This window comes from Camelus ferus, chromosome 6 (genome assembly GCF_009834535.1).
Source record: "Camelus ferus isolate YT-003-E chromosome 6, BCGSAC_Cfer_1.0, whole genome shotgun sequence".
In the NCBI taxonomy this organism is placed as follows: Eukaryota; Metazoa; Chordata; class Mammalia; order Artiodactyla; family Camelidae; genus Camelus; species Camelus ferus.
In genome coordinates this window covers 93,478,957-93,493,366 of record NC_045701.1, presented here as the reverse complement: position 1 = coordinate 93,493,366, position 14,410 = coordinate 93,478,957, and the positions used below count along the sequence as shown (strand labels likewise).

The window sequence follows — 14,410 nt, the reverse complement described above, 5'->3', positions numbered from 1 at the left end:
TGGGGTGGCGGGGACTTACTTTCTGGTCCATTGGATGCAGAAGTAATGATGCCATCGGGCATCTGGGGCTGGTCATGAGAGGCTTGGCCCCCTGTCCATGTGCCGGAGAAGCCGCCACAGAAGAAACCCGCTGATCTGAGACCGCCATGCTCGAGGAAGCCCCGGCCAGCCACACGGAGAGGCTGCACACAGGGAGCCAGCCAGCCAGCCAGCTACAGCTGTTCCAGCCAGCCAGCTAAGGCACCAGGCTAGGGGCGAAGAACGCATCCTGGACGGGCATCCCGCTCAGCCTTCAGAAGACTCCACCCCAGCTGCCACCTGATAGCACCCCAGAGAAACCCAAGGGGGGCTGCCCAGCTGAGCCAGGGCCATCCCCAGACCCGGAGAGAGAGAAACAGATGGGAGCTTTCAGCCATGAAATCTCAGGGTGCTCTGTCACACAGCAGTAGACAATGGGGACACGGAGTTAATTTTAAGGCCACATGGCCAGCCCCACCTGGGCTACCCTCCCTGGGGCCACAGTCCAGGGAGCAGGCCAGGTCAGGGCCCAGCCGCCCGACCCCAGCATGTGCGCCTACCCACGGGCGGCGGTGGCCGCCGCATCTGGAGGGGGTCTTGGGATCCACACCCAAGAAAGTGTGGGGCGGGACTTCTCGTGGGCGGGAACAGCAGCTGGCTCCTGAGGTGGAGGAGGGACAGCCCCAGAGATGGGGAGAGGCAGCTCCTCCCGGTGGGGCAGGTGGACAGTCCAGCTGGAGCCAGCTCCTCCCAGCCCCCAGGAACCGGGAGGGGAGGGCCTGGCTCTGCCTAGGCCCTGGCCCCTCCCCCAGCCCCCATCCCACTCAGGCTCCTCCGGCCAGGCCTTCTTTCCATGCTCGCTCTCCTCTCACCCGGGGCTCCCTAGAGGAGTGTAGACTCTCCCCAGCCACCCCCCTCAATGCCCACGCAGTGACCGTGGGCGCAGCCTCAAGTCCACCTCTTCTCTCCTCTTCTCTCTGGCTCCACTAGGCAGCTATGACCGCCAGCTTCTCTCTTCAGGGCTTAGTCGCCCTTTCCCTCGATGAGTGTCCCCACCCCTTAATGACCAATCTCGGAAAGTGCTCAACCGCGCTGGGGGAGGCATCCTCTCGGCTCATCCCCACGCTCCCCCACCCCCACCCCGCAAGCTGCAGCGCGCAGCGATCTCTCTCCCAACCAAGTTCCAGCGATCACCTCTCAGGACCGTCCCCTCCAGTCGTGCCCGCCCAGCCTGGCCGCACACTCGGCTGGCCCCCACCCTGCCGCGGGGTCCATTTGGCGAGCCCCCGCCCTGCTCACACCCTGCGCGGCTCCGGGAGCGCCCCGCAGCCACCAGCGCCCCACCTGCAAGCCGACCCAGGCAGGTGCTACCTGCGCACCGGGCCCGCTGGTTCCCGCCGAGGCGCCCGCCCCGTCCCGCCCCGCGCGCACTGGGCATGCCCAGAGCCCGGTCACGCGCCCGCCCGCTCTAGTCCCGCGCGGACCCTGCCCGCGTCCGCCCCGGGCCCGGCTGCCCCGCGCGCCGCCATGGAGCACATCGAGGGGGCGGCCGTGGGCCGCTGCGCAGCCTCGCCCTACCTGCAGCCGCTCACGCTGCACTACCGCCAGGTGAGCCCGCCCGCCCGCCTGCCGCGCCTTCCGCGCCTTCCGCGGCCTTCACCCAGCTCGGGAGCCCCGCCCCCGGCCCGGGCCCCGGAGCCTCGTCCCGGACTCCGGAGACCCGCCCACCCGCCCATCGCCCCGCCCATGGCCTTGTGGTCCCGCCGCCCCGCGGGGCCCCGCCTCCCCTCTGAGCGCTCTGCGGGTGGGGCCAGGTTGGAAAACCTGTGGAGCGCCCGAGTCGGGGAGGGTCCGGGAAGGGACCTCTCCGGGAGAGGGGAGACCGCTCATTCCCCCAAGGAGGTTTTGCTGGACCTCGGCGCTTTTAGCGATGGGACGAATTGGGCGGCCCCGAGATCAGGGAAAACTTCCTGGAGGTGGTGGTCTCCATTCTGGGCAGCGGAAGAAGGAGAGTGGAGGGAGGAGGCCGGAGAGAGAGCCGCTGAGCCCTGCAGAGCCTCTCTAGGTGGGCTTCCTCCCGAGGGTACCTCCTACTGGCAGGCTGGCTCCCAGGGCGTCACCTCCTCCTGCCCGTCGCTGGGAGGTGCGTGCATATAGCAGGCTAACAGGGAACAGTTGTTGGTGAAGAAGCGGCTCTTCCACTTCGGGCCCAGACCTTCTACTAGCGGCTCCACCTGCCCCCACGCGTGGTGTCCTGCTGGAGTTCCTCCGAGCCATCCAGGAGGAGACTGCTCCCCCCATGCCTGATGCGCCCCTCCATGCCCCCGCAGTCAGTACAGGTGGTCCAGGACTTTGGTTCCCCTGGGCTGTGGCATCCCGTCTCCCCTTCCTCCCTAGCCCCCTTCCTCCCTAGCCCCCTTCCTCTCGCCAACGCATGGAGCCCTCTTGGCCTCCAGTCTGAGGGAGGCTGAACCCCCACTCTCCTTGTTGCTGTTTCCCTGTTGGCTCCAGGGACAGGGAATTCCTGTCCCCGGCGTGGACCCAAGTTGGCAGCGCTGGCCTAGGGCAGAAGCCAGGGTCAGCTGAGGGACAGAGTGTAGGGACGTGGAGGTTGCTGCCCTTGCCCTGGTGCTGGCCTGGGGCGGGGATGCCCGCATTGGTTGCATATCCTCCAGGCACTGGGCCTCTGGGGCAGCAGGTGGGCACCCAGCGGTCCAGGTGTGTGGCTGCTCTGGCCCTCGGCCGCGGCACTCTCCCCCACTCCCTGTGAGGTGCGGATGGGTCCTGGCACCCAAAGCTGTGCTCCTGCAGGCGGCGGGCTATGGTGGGCACGGGCTGGAGGGCAGGCCAGCAATCCTTCGGGGCTGTGGGTCACTGGGCAGGGCAGTGCATACCACCAAGGGCCATCTGCCGCTTTGGGCCGTTAGCAACCTGTGGCCAGGGGAGATAAGGTGGATGGACAGACAGACCGACAGGAGGCAGGATGCCCCTTTGGCTCTGAGGTCTGGGGTCTTGGGTCTGTTTTGCACTGCAGTCCTGTTCCTTCCTCCCAGGGCCCGGAGGATAAGCCAGGCCTGGGGCCTGACCAGCTGGGCGGGGGTCCTTTTGGAGGGGCTGTCTGGGCCTCAGTGGGCCTCTCTGGACCTTCCCTTGTGCCCCGCCTTGGCTGGAGCTAAAGGTCTGACAGATGTTTTGATTGTGAGCTGAGAGGGTCTCTGAAACCCACACAGGGAGACATGCACCTTGAGGGAGATGGGGACACAGCAGGCACGTGACATACTGAGGGGTCAGGCTTCCCTGGAGCCTGTCCGGGTGGGTGGCTGGCCCTGGGGTGTCCGGGTTGCAGGCAGGCCCAGGCCTGCCTCTCGCAGGTGGCGCTTCACAACAGCCTCCCAGGCAGCCTGGCCTGCCCACCACAGGACGTTGGCTCCCCCTCCGCCTTGGAAACCGAGGCTGCTGGCCATCCAGGATGCCTCTGCCTCCCGGCCAGGCTCAGACCAATTTTCCCAGCTTCCCTCAGACTAACATGTGGGCCTCTGCGTGTCAGGTCCCATTGCCTGGAATGCCTTTTCTTCTCTTCTGTGGGGCCCGGAGCAGTGTCACCTCTTCTAGGAAGTCCTCACAAAGTCTGTGCCTTAGTGTCCTCCCTTTTCTGCAGCCCTGGCTGCACTCTGTGTCTCAGGTTCTCAGGTCCACGCCCATTTCATGGCTTGAACAGGGCCCCACGTGTGGGCCAGGAGCTCGCCAGGGCCGCAGGGCTGACCCAGGGGCTGAGGGGCAGGTAGGCTGAGCATGCTGGCGATGGCCAGTCAGAGGGCAGGGCTCCAGGGCCGTGCGGCCAGCCTCATCTTCAGAGACCCCTTGGGGAGGGGTCGGGGCCAGGCGGAGTAGCCCGGAGGGTGGGAGCCCGCCTCCAACAGTGGTGTCCCGCTGGCAGGATTCTGACCCCTCCTACCCACTGCCTGCTGGAACGTCCTTAGTGTCAGTCTGGCTGCCCCAGCAGTCCCCGCCCAGGCCTCTGCCCCACGCTGCCTTTCATCCAGTGAATGCTGCTTGAAGCCCTGGGAGCCCAAGGCGACAGGGCGCCCAGCGTGGAGGAGCAGGATGTCAGGGGAAGTGACCCAACAGCAGGACCACAGGACGCAGCAGAGACAGCCCAAGACGGAAAGTGGGCTGGGGGAGGGGTTGCCCCACTGCCCAGTTGGCATCACTGAGTCACCGGGTCCCGCGGTGTGGTCTCCCCGGCTCAGGCGCGCCCTTCTCCAGCTGCTCCTGGAGCTGGTGCCCTCTGGGGAGGCCTGCCCGCCCCTCCTGCCCTCCCCTCTCCCTTTGTCCAGTGGCCCAGGGGAGCTTCAGCTCTGAAAACCTGATGTTTGCTTTACTCGCTTGGGACCCCCTGCCCTGACTGTGAGGATGAGTCATGCCCACCCCACCCCCGTACCCCCAGGGTCCTTCCCACACTTGGTGACGGTGTACATTTCTTTGCAGCTCCCGGTGCTCACCCTGTGCTGGGTGGTGGCTCAGTGCTGTGCCTGGGACACCTTTCCACCCTTTGCCCTGGTTTTCTGCCTCCCTCTTGAGAGCATCAGGCTGTCCTTGATCTCCCTGGCCAGCCTGGGCAGTCCCCCCCACCCGGCTCTCACCTGCTGCAGCTCCTGGCTCCCGACGGCCCCAGGCCCTGACTGGGTCTCCCCGGGAGGAGCCGGCGCGGCAGAGCTGAGTGGCATTCTCAGCTCCCTGGGGCACCTCCGCCCGCGCTGGCGGCCCTTCAGCCCACCCTGACCACTGCCCTGCCTCTTTCAGAATGGCACCCAGAAGTCATGGGACTTCATGAAGACCCACGACAGGTGAGGGCCCAGCCTGGCTGGCCCCCGGGGAGACTGGGGCCCAGGGGCACAGAGCCCCACCTTGCACCTGCATTCTGAGTGTCCCCACTCCCTGTCCTTTCACCAAGGGGTCTGCCCAAGGCCTGGAGACTGAGCTAGGTCCCAGCCCAGGCCTCCTGGACCGTGGTGGTGGGCAGGCCCTCTTGGACCTTAGGCCATCCAGGTGCCTGTGACCCCGAGCATCGAGAGTGTGGCCAGATGGCAATGTGGATTCAGGAGTGTAGCTGGCAGCCTCTGGCCAACAAGAGCCACATGTCCCATCAGTCACCCATCCTCAGCTGCTGCCACCCCCGGCCTGCCCGGCTGCCCGACATGTCCTCCACCCTTCCCACCCCCATCCTACCAGCTGGAGTACAGTCGGCCTGGGTCCTAGTCTGACTGTGTAACCCTTATGCCCTCTGACCTCACTGGGGCCTCAGTCTCCCCATCTGAGCAAGGGACCCAGCATTCCTGGGCTGTTGAGGAGAGGAAGTGGGCTAGGCGGGCCGGGCCCAGGAGGCCAGCAGCCGGGGCCCCCAGGGAGGTGAGGTGACGGGTTGCTTCTGTGCTGAGCTCAGCCCTCACTTCGCAGTGTGACCATTCTCATGTTCAACTCTTCTCGGAGGAGCCTGGTGTTGGTGAAACAGTTCCGACCAGGTGAGGCGGCCAGAGTGAGGTGTGGGGGAAGGGACACCTGCAGGGTCACCTTCAGGCCCCTGTGGTCCTCGGGTCAGAATGCAGATGCAGGGAGAGAGCTCTAGAGGAAACTGAGGCCCGGCCAGGGGGTCTGGCCCAGAGTGGGTCACCTAGAGGTGGCCACCACACAGGTGTGACCATGGTCTGCCCTCCCCGCAACCAGCTGTGTATGCCGGTGAGGTGGAGCGCCTCTTCCCGGGGTCCCTGGCTGCCGTGGACCAGGACGGGCCCCAGGAGCTGCAGGTGGCACTGCCTGGCTCGGCAGGGGTGACGTACGAGCTGTGTGCCGGCCTCGTGGACCAACCTGGGCTCTCGCTGGAGGAAGTGGCCTGCAAGGAAGCTTGGGAGGAGTGCGGCTACCAGCTGACCCCCTCTGACCTGCGCCGGGTTGCTACGTACAAGTGAGTGGGGCTGGGCATCCTGCCGTCTGTGCAGCCCAGGGTGATGGGGCAGGCTTCCTGGGAGGGAGTGAGCACCCCATCCCCAGGGATGTGCAAGCAGGGTGATTCCTCCTTGTTGTTCAGTGTGGGGCTGGGAGAGGGTTGGATGCACTTCAGATTGTGATGCAGGCCGGAACCTGGGGCTCTTGGGGCACTTTTGCAGCACGCCCGGCCCTGTGCCCCCACCTAGCTGCGCGGGGCTGGGTCCTGGTGGCAGCTGCTGCTAACAGATGCCTCTGCTTCCTGTGGGATTAAGCACCGGGCGCTGGGGGTGGGGTGAGTCACAGATCTGCTCTAAAGGTGGCTCAGGGACGAGGGGAAGGCTGAGACCTAGGTTGGGGTTGGGGGCTCCGGCACTCCCAGGGATGGGGGATGAGTGTGGCCTGAAGCCTGGACTTCAGGGCCTGCCCCCACCAAGCCCAGGTGCCCAACTGCCACTCACTCTCCCCATGAGGCTCGCAGCTGGGGTCGTCTTCCCAGGACGGGGTGTTGGGGTGAAGCCCCCCTTGCCCTTGGGATGCTGCAGTGGGTCCCCAACCCCAGTGAAATCCAGCAGGACCAGGGTCTTGCAGGGTCTCACAGTGTCCCCCCAACACTGAGCACCAGCTCCTGGCCGCCTTCTCCAGAGAGAGAGAGGGGGCCTTGGAGAGTCTGCCTCCTCTCGGTCCAGCACAGGGGCCACTCGGTGCTGGGCCTGGGGCTCCCTGCCTCAGCAATGCCCAGGCCTTTTCCAGGTGTCCTCAGCCTCGGGGTGGGTTTCAGTCCTGGGAAGGAGGTGGGCCAGGGTTTGGGGCCTCCATATCACATGTGGCATTTCCACACCAAAGGGCCAGACATCGTGATGCGAGGGCCCTCAGTTATCTGCAGGCGTCCTTTGTGTGGCCAGCTAGTGGCCGCTTGGCCCCTGAGCCTTTTGGCTTGAGGTGCAGGGGGCAGGAAGAATCCATGGGGTTTGACCTGGGGTACGGGGTGAGCTAGTGGGCAGGCAAGGAGGAGGGCAGGCAAGGAGAAAGGCAGGTGGAGGGTTGGGTCCCCCCGAGGAGGTGAGTCTGGGCAGAGTCCTGGCAGAAGGGCTGCCTGCCAAAGACTCGGGGGTGACGGGACGAGCAGGCCCGGCTGCAGTGGTTCCACAAGCAGGGCCTCGGGGCTACAGCCTGATCCTGAGGGCACTGGGGAGCCAAGGAAGGTTCTAGACAGGGAACAGCGGCTCAGACTGCGTTTTAGAGGTGAGGGCGCTGTGGGGAAGCTGGAGTGGAGGTCAGGAAGCCTGACTCTCCCCGGGATCCTGACTGCGGGCTGGACCAGCAGCGCTGCTCGCGCTGCCCTGTAGGAGGGCCCATCTCTTCCTTCAGTGGTCTCCGAGGTGAGCCAGGCCATTCATCTGCCAGTCCTAGGTGACAAGGCCCGGGTGCTGGTTTGAGATCACCTCACAAAGAACGTGTCTGAATGAAGAGGGAGAGGCCTGGCTGGGCATATTCTTCTCAGCGCCTGCCTCCTTCACAAGCCGGCGGAAACTAGGCCTGGAAACCCCACAGACTAGCCGCTTCCATCAAAGGCGCAGGCTGTGGCCGCCGGCGGAAATGGGCCATCAGGAAGGGTCCGAGGGAGATTAAGGGGCTGGAGGGCAGAGGAAGCAGCTGGGTGAGGTCAGTTTGTGTGGGGGGCCCCCGCCTGCGGGTGGAGGGCTTGGGGGGAGGGGGATGGAAGCCCCTTTGGTTCTGCGCCTCGCCTGTGTGCTGGGCACATCTCCATGGGGGACTCCCACCCAGCAGGCTTTGGCTGGCCTCAGCCAAACTCCTGGGGACCCGGGGTCTCACTTACCCCTAGACATCCCTCCAGACACCCCCTGGTTCCTTTCCCGTCCTGGTCTGGGATCCATACTGGCCCCTCCATCACCCTGCTCTCACGGCGACAGTTGCCACGGCTGCCCACTCTTGCCGTCCACTGGTGCCAGTCTGGGCCACTGCCCTCTGCCTGGTGTCTGTCCCCTCCTGGTGGCCAGCAGCCCCCTCCTGGCCACCACCCACTGAGGGAGGGGACTCCTTTATACCCTTGTCCAGCCTAAGAACCATAGGCCTCGTCCTGAGGGCCTCACTCCAATCCTGTCCCCCACCTCCATGAGCCCCAGCCCCTCGCCCAGCCTGGTAGTGGTGTCCTGCAGGTGTCAGTGGGGGGAGCTCTCACAGGCCCAGGCCACGTGGGCTTCCTGTCGGTCTGGAGCCCTGGGTCTAAGTCCGGGCCCACTGTGGGGAGAGGCCCTGGCTGAGGTCCCAGAGCGAGCCAAGGGGCAGGGCCTGAGCGAGCGTCTGTGCTGCAGACTAGCCTGTCAGAGATGTCACGGCCTTCAGCAGCCTGTGTCTACAGCCTCACGGTGGGTGCGGGGTGGCAGTCCACTGGCTGGGGCCCTGGGTACCCCCACCGCTCAGCGTCTCACTGCGCTGCGGTCAGGCATCGGCTGGGCCTGAGGTCTAGCCTGGGGCTCAGGGCCACCCTCCTAGCTCATGCAGTTGTGGCAGAATCCAGCTCCTCGTGGCTGTGTGACTGAGGGCCCCATTTCCTGGCTGGCTGTTAGCCAGGGACCATGGTCAGCTCCCAGAGGCCGCCCCAGGCCCTGGCCACGTGGCCCTTCCACTGCACGGTGGCTGCTTTATCTTCAGGATAGCAGGATAGCGTCTGTCTCTGTCTGATTTTTTCCATTTCTGACCTCCAAACCTTCAAGGAAGAGCTCACCTGATTAGGTCAGGCCCATCCAGGATCATCTCCCTTTTGACGAACTTGAAGTCACCTGATTAGGGCCCTTAACTACATCTGCGGGATTTCCCACCTTCATCACCTGACCTCTCCTGATCATGTTGGGAACCTAAGCATGTTGGGAAGTCATATCCAACACATTACCAGGTTTCCCCCACACTCCAGGGGAGGGGATTACCTGGAGTGGGTACACTGGGGTGGGGGTCAGAGAGGGCAGTGGGGGTGTGTCCTGAAGGGGTGGGATGGGGAGGACTGTGGGAGGGGCAGGGGTGGCCGGCAGGGCCTGTGTGGACGCCTTCAGCTGATGCTGTCTCCTTCTGTAGGTCTGGCGTGGGACTGACCGGCTCCAGCCAGACCATGTTCTATGCAGAGGTGACAGATGCCCAGCAGGGTGGCCCGGGCGGGGGCCTGGCCGAGGAGGGTGAGCTCATTGAGGTTGTGCACCTGCCCCTGGACGGCGCCCGGGCCTTTGCGGACAGCCCAGATGTTCCCAAGACCCTTGGTGTCATCTTTGGTATCTCGTGGTTTCTTAGCTGCGTGGCCCCTGGCCTGGGTCCCCAGTGAGCCTCTAAGGGGTGTGCATGGGGCTGGTCTGGCCACCTGCCCTGCTGACCCAATAAAGGCTGGTGTAGCTCTAGCCTGTGTTCTCTGACCTCGCGTGGTGGCCAGGGCAGGCTGGGAGGCGGGGATGGTAGGGTCTCCGTGAGAACCCCCAGCTCCACCGGAGCAGAAACCTGGGCTGCGGGCCATGCAGGGAGCTATTGCGGCTGGCAGAGTGTCGCCTCTGGGGGCAGGAGAGGTTGGGGACTGGGACTCGCTCAGGCCCAGTGCTCAGGGCCCATTAGGCACTGAGCCACGGACAGAGCTATGGCCACGGTAGTGGCGGCTGAGCTAGCCGTGTCAGGAGCAGGTGCAGACCGCACCACAGGGTGTGTGCTCCCCGCTTCTGGGCAGAGGAGGGGTCCCCACCCTGACCAGGGCTGGGCCAGCGCCCCTCAGTAGCCCCTGTGCCCCCGAGTGTTGGTGTTGAGGTGTCACTCCACCCACTGGCCTTCATGCGGTGTAGCCCTGCACACTGTCCTGTCATGGGGGTCAGGGACTGCGTGAGCTGCCCTCCATGACCCTTGAGCATTTGGGGTCACAGGAGGGCTGGGTGCCGACTCAGCCAGGCACCCAGTAAGATCTCTCCACCCAGCAGGTGGGCTGGAGCCCACTGTGAGGAGTATGTGCTGGTCACCATGGCTGTGGGCACTTGTGGGTGCTGCTGGGCCATCCATTAGGGATGGGGCCCTAGCCTGAGGGCCAGGGAGGCTTCCTAGAGGGTAGGCCGGCCTGATGCTTTTTGAGGGTGGTGACCTGGCCTGGCCCCTTCCCAGAGCCCTCCAAATCCTCCAGTCAGCCCCTTGGGTGATGATGCCCTCAGGGATGAGATGGGGGCAGCCTGGGTCATGACCCACTGTTCCTGGGGAGGGCAAGGTGTCCAGGAGATGCTGCCCTGAGAGCAGGTGGGGACACCTCACCAGAACTGAGGTCCCCTTGCCCCACCCCAGGCAGGCAGGTGTTTGCTTTCCTTCCTGCTGGCCAAGGAATGCTTGTGGCTGAGCCCAGTGGGGAGGGGCATGGTGCCCACAGCCCCTGAGCCTGGCCTTTGAGGCTGCCCAAGGCAGCTGTGCCCAGGGGGCCCATTTGAGCAGCACCACCTGTATGCAAATGCCGGCTGTGACCCAGGTGCGGCCACCCAGGTAGGGCCTCCTGGGAGCCCAGCCAGGTGAGTGACTGCTGTGTGTGGGGTGTGTCCAAGGGCTGCAGGGCTGGCGGGCTGCTGTGGGGTCCTGAGCAACCCAGCTGCGGCCTGTCCAGAGGAGGCCTAGTGGGCTGCCCTGTGCCCTGGGCCATCTGGAGAATTCCTAGGACAGGAGCTCTGCCCTGCCTAGAGCTGCCCCCCCGCCTCCCTCTTGCAGCCTGCCTGAAGCCCACCTCCTGAGCTCCCCTGGCCTCCTAGGCTGGCCTGCAGGCACTGCCTGCTGCCTCAGAGGGGCCTCTGGTGGGTACTGCGTGGGGCTGGGGTCTGCTCTGGGGAGCAAGGCAGGGCAGGAGGCAGGGGACAGAGCCCTTGGACTTGGGTGCAGTCCAGCCCCTCACTCGGCTCTGCAGCCTGATGGGCAGGTCAGCAGGCACCACCACTAGGCCTAATGGAACTGGCATCAATTTCCCGGCATTGGAGGGGGGGCTGTAACCGGAAACTCCCCTCCCTAGCCACTATATTTAGCACCGCAGCACACGGGCGGAAGCGCAGCTCACTCCTGAGCCCAGCTGGCTCTGTCCAAACACCGGGCCGCCTGCACCCCAGCCTGGTCCCGAAGCCCCTGGCGGGGCTAAGCAGCCCCACCTTGCCTGTGCCTTGTCCAGCCTGAGTTCAGCACCTGCCCCAGAGCGTGCCGGGAGAGCCCCCGCTGCTGGGGGGCTGGGAGAGGGAGCCCTCAGGCTGGGGGCGGGCGAAGCCGGGAGACTGAGGGGCAGTGTGGCCCAGTGGGCCCCAGAACAATGATGATGGTCCTTCTGGAAGAGGCAGCCTGGTCCAGCAAGGGCGGAGGCAAGGGCCCTGGCTGCCACCGTATCTCCAGCCCTCTGGCCCAAGGGCTACAGAAATCTCTGCAGGAGGGGACCCCAGGAGGGAGGACCCCCCTCTCCCAGCAGCCCCAGCTCCTGCCCCTTCCCTCAAGCGGCCAGCTTCCTGACTTGACCCTCTTCTGGGTCCATTCGGTCCCAGCTGTGGCTCCTAAGAGGTGGGAGGGGTAAGGGGACCATGAACAGGAGGGGGAACCTGTGCACTGCAGGGCGGCACCCAGGTGGGGATGCAGGGAGCCTGTCCTCCTCCCCGAAGGGCTTGATTGGAGGCAGAAGGGGCCAAGCGCAGGGCTGCCTAGCGGGAAGGGCCCCAGGCTGCATCCTCCAGCAGGTTGAGCTGGGATCTTGAGGTGGGGTGACAGTCTCTCCCTGGTGCCTCCATGCCGAGACAGCTCTGAGCAGGGAAAGAGCCTTGGCTGAAATGCAGTAGCTTCTAGAGCCGGCGGCACAGCAAGCCCAGCGTCTGCCACGCCGCCTGCGAGCTAGTCCAGGCCGTCCTTCCCTCCCACAGCTGGCCACGAGCAGGAAGCCTCGGGGGTGGACAAGGGAGGGGCACATGGGGGCCTGTTAACCGGAAGCTGCCTCTTACTTGTGCTGGAATTCCCCCCTCCTCAGCCTTCACCATGGCCAGGCCCTGGCCCGGCCACCGGCCCCTCTCATTCATATGATGGCGGTGGCTGCCTATGGCCACCCTGTCCCGACCTCTCCCCTGCTGCCCCTCCCCCTGCAGCCAGTGATCTTTGTGACAATGGAAGTCACCAACACGCAGCCCAACCCAGCTCAGCTGCTTTCTGTAACTTCCCGGCAGTCTTAGTAGGAAGACTTTAGTCAGGCAGGCCCAGTGCAGCAGCGCTGGCCACCACCTCCAGCCTCACCTAAGCCCCTCACCCTCTCTGCCTTGGCCACCTGTCCTTCCCACAGGCCCTCGCTGGGGTCAGGCTCCCTCAGCCCCAGGGCCTTTGCATGTGCTGTTCCCAGCTCACCACCTGGCTGACTCTGGCCTGCCCCCTGGGTCTTAGCAGGCCTCCTCCCGGGTTTGCCCCCGCATGCCTCACTCACTCTTATAGTTTGTCATTCTGCCTTACTTGTCTAGGTTCCCTGCCCACTCTGGACCGGGAACCCCTGAGGGTGTGTCTGCCTTGCTTACCGCTTGACTGAGTGTGGGAGAGGTGCCCAGGGCCTCCTTGGATAGTGGAGCAGTGGGCATGGGTAGGGATGGAGCCCTGGACCCCTGGAACGGTGCGGGGGACTCCTCTTCCTTCTTGGGGCCTCCTGTACTCCCTGGGCCGGAGCAAAGAGGAGGAGGCCTACCCTCAGTGAAGCCCCCTGCCTCCACAGGCAGTACCTGCTGCCCACCCACAGAAAGAATGCAACTGGGAGGCTCTGAACACAGCTCGTGTTTCCTTATTTGGTGGTGGTGGGGTCACTGTGTGGTGGTGCCTGGCTTGTGTCCTGCCCCTCTCCCAGCCTAGGGAGGGGCTCAGGTAGGGATAGGCGCTTGGAGTAGGCAGAGCCAGGCCCATCCCTTTAGGGTCCCGCAATTGCTCCTGAGGCCTGGACCCTGGGGTGGAGCAGTGAAGCCAGGACATTGGGCCCCCAGGCTGCTGAATGTACACATCTGAGAGAAAGGGCACTGCCTGTGCTCCTGAGTTCCTTCTGCCATGCCCCCAGCCCCTGAACCTGGCCTTCTTCAAAGCTCTCTTCTTCCAGGAAGTCTTCCATCCACACACCACCCCCAACCCAATTCTAGCAGTGACTAACTGGGGGCTGGGGACTGTACTCCCCATATCCAGTCCAGGGCCGCAGGCAGATTTGCCTCTGGAGCCCGGGGAGGGGGGAATGAAGACAGCCAGTTGCTGTGGGGGTTGGGCTGGAAGACCCCTTTGGACCATATCTGAATCTCTCACTGCCAAGGTGACCCCAGCCTTGGAAGGAATCCTGATTGGCGCAGGGGAGGTGATGTTTGGAGACAAGGAGCCTTGGTATTATTGACTCCTTGGTGGCGAGGCGAAGTGGTCAGTCCAGCAGAGGGCAACAAGGTGATGACAGAGGGTGGGACACGGGTAGGGATGGGGACCAGGACAGCGGCAGGAGCCTCTTGGGTGGCCCTCACTTTGTCTTTATGGGCGTACACCACCGTTCTTTATTCACATCCCCAGCCTTGCCCCCGCCCAGGCCCCGACCCTCGTCCTAGACGTTCCTGGAAAGTATGGCCTGGCGATCTCCGCACCAGCGCAGAGCTGGGCACACAGCCTGCGCGGAAGAGCATTTGTTCCCTGGCTTCGCGACCCACGGGTCTTGAGGCGGTGAGGGCAGGGGCTTCGGAGGGGAGCAGCGCCCTCTGCGGCCGGAGTGGAGGCGGTAGGAACAGCGCGAAGGGGGTCATTCCCGGGGGAAATGGGAGCGCAGTAAGGCTGGGCGGGCTCGGGTCCCAGGCCGCGCCCGACCCGTACAGGGACGAGCCTTGATTCGTGCGAGAGACCGCATAGCCTCTGGGATCGTAAGGAGCGCGGCGGCGGCGGCGCACTAATGGGAGGGGACCACGGCGGTGACCTCAGGGGGCGCCCCACCCCCTGGCTCCTGACACCCGGCGGGGCTCGGGCGAGGGGAGGCCGCTTTGCAGCGCCAGGCCCCGCTCTCCTGGCTCCTCGGAGGCGTTAGCGGAGCCCCTGCGGCCCCGCCACTCAGTAACCCCGTGAAGCGCGCGCCGGGCCGGGGCGCTGGCAGGAGGCGCCCTCCGCCGCCTTTAAATCCCCGGCGCCCCCGGCCCCCCCAGCCCCACCCCGCGGCGGGGCCCCGCCCCCTCATGCATATGCAGGTGAGCGGGTGACGAATGGGCGAGCGAGCTGTCAGTCTAGTCCCGAACTTGTTGGCTGCGGGCGCCGGGAGCGCGGGCGCGCAGAGCCAAGGCCGGGACCAGCCACCGCCGCCGCCGCTGCCGCCGCCGCCGCCGCCGCCGCCGCCGGGAAGGAGCCGGGTCGGGCCGGAGGGCGGCTGCCTGCGAGGCCGAGC

General features: G+C 65.3%; 1 protein-coding gene across 4 annotated transcripts; it reads left to right on the top strand.

Moving 5' to 3' along the window:
* Positions 1–1,303: 1,303 nt before the first annotated feature.
* Positions 1,304–13,870, top strand: NUDT14 (nudix hydrolase 14). Of its 4 annotated transcripts, none has more exons than XM_032482845.1 (5): positions 1,304–1,626; positions 4,822–4,865; positions 5,476–5,540; positions 5,743–5,980; positions 13,574–13,870. In XM_032482845.1, exons 1-5 carry the CDS (start codon positions 1,546–1,548, stop codon positions 13,590–13,592), a joined length of 447 nt encoding a protein of 148 aa, XP_032338736.1. In that variant the 5' UTR covers positions 1,304–1,545; the 3' UTR covers positions 13,593–13,870. The 4 variants fall into 4 exon arrangements, with proteins under 4 accessions (XP_032338736.1, XP_032338737.1, XP_032338738.1 ...); XM_032482846.1 differs by lacking the exon at positions 13,574–13,870 and adding an exon at positions 8,739–8,995; XM_032482847.1 differs by lacking the exon at positions 13,574–13,870 and adding an exon at positions 7,408–8,730 and having other exon boundaries at positions 1,305–1,626.
* Positions 13,871–14,410: the final 540 nt, after the last annotated feature.

What these genes read in the sequence shown, in the direction of transcription:
- NUDT14 (XM_032482844.1), top strand. Translation starts at nt 1,546, where the DNA reads ATGGAGCACATCGAGGGGGCGGCCGTGGGCCGCTGCGCAGCCTCGCCC. An exon ending in TCACGCTGCACTACCGCCAG is followed by an intron (nt 1,627 to 4,821) that starts GTGAGCCCGCCC and finishes TGCCTCTTTCAG; the next exon opens with AATGGCACCCAGAAGTCATG. An exon ending in TTCATGAAGACCCACGACAG is followed by an intron (nt 4,866 to 5,475) that starts GTGAGGGCCCAG and finishes CTCACTTCGCAG; the next exon opens with TGTGACCATTCTCATGTTCA.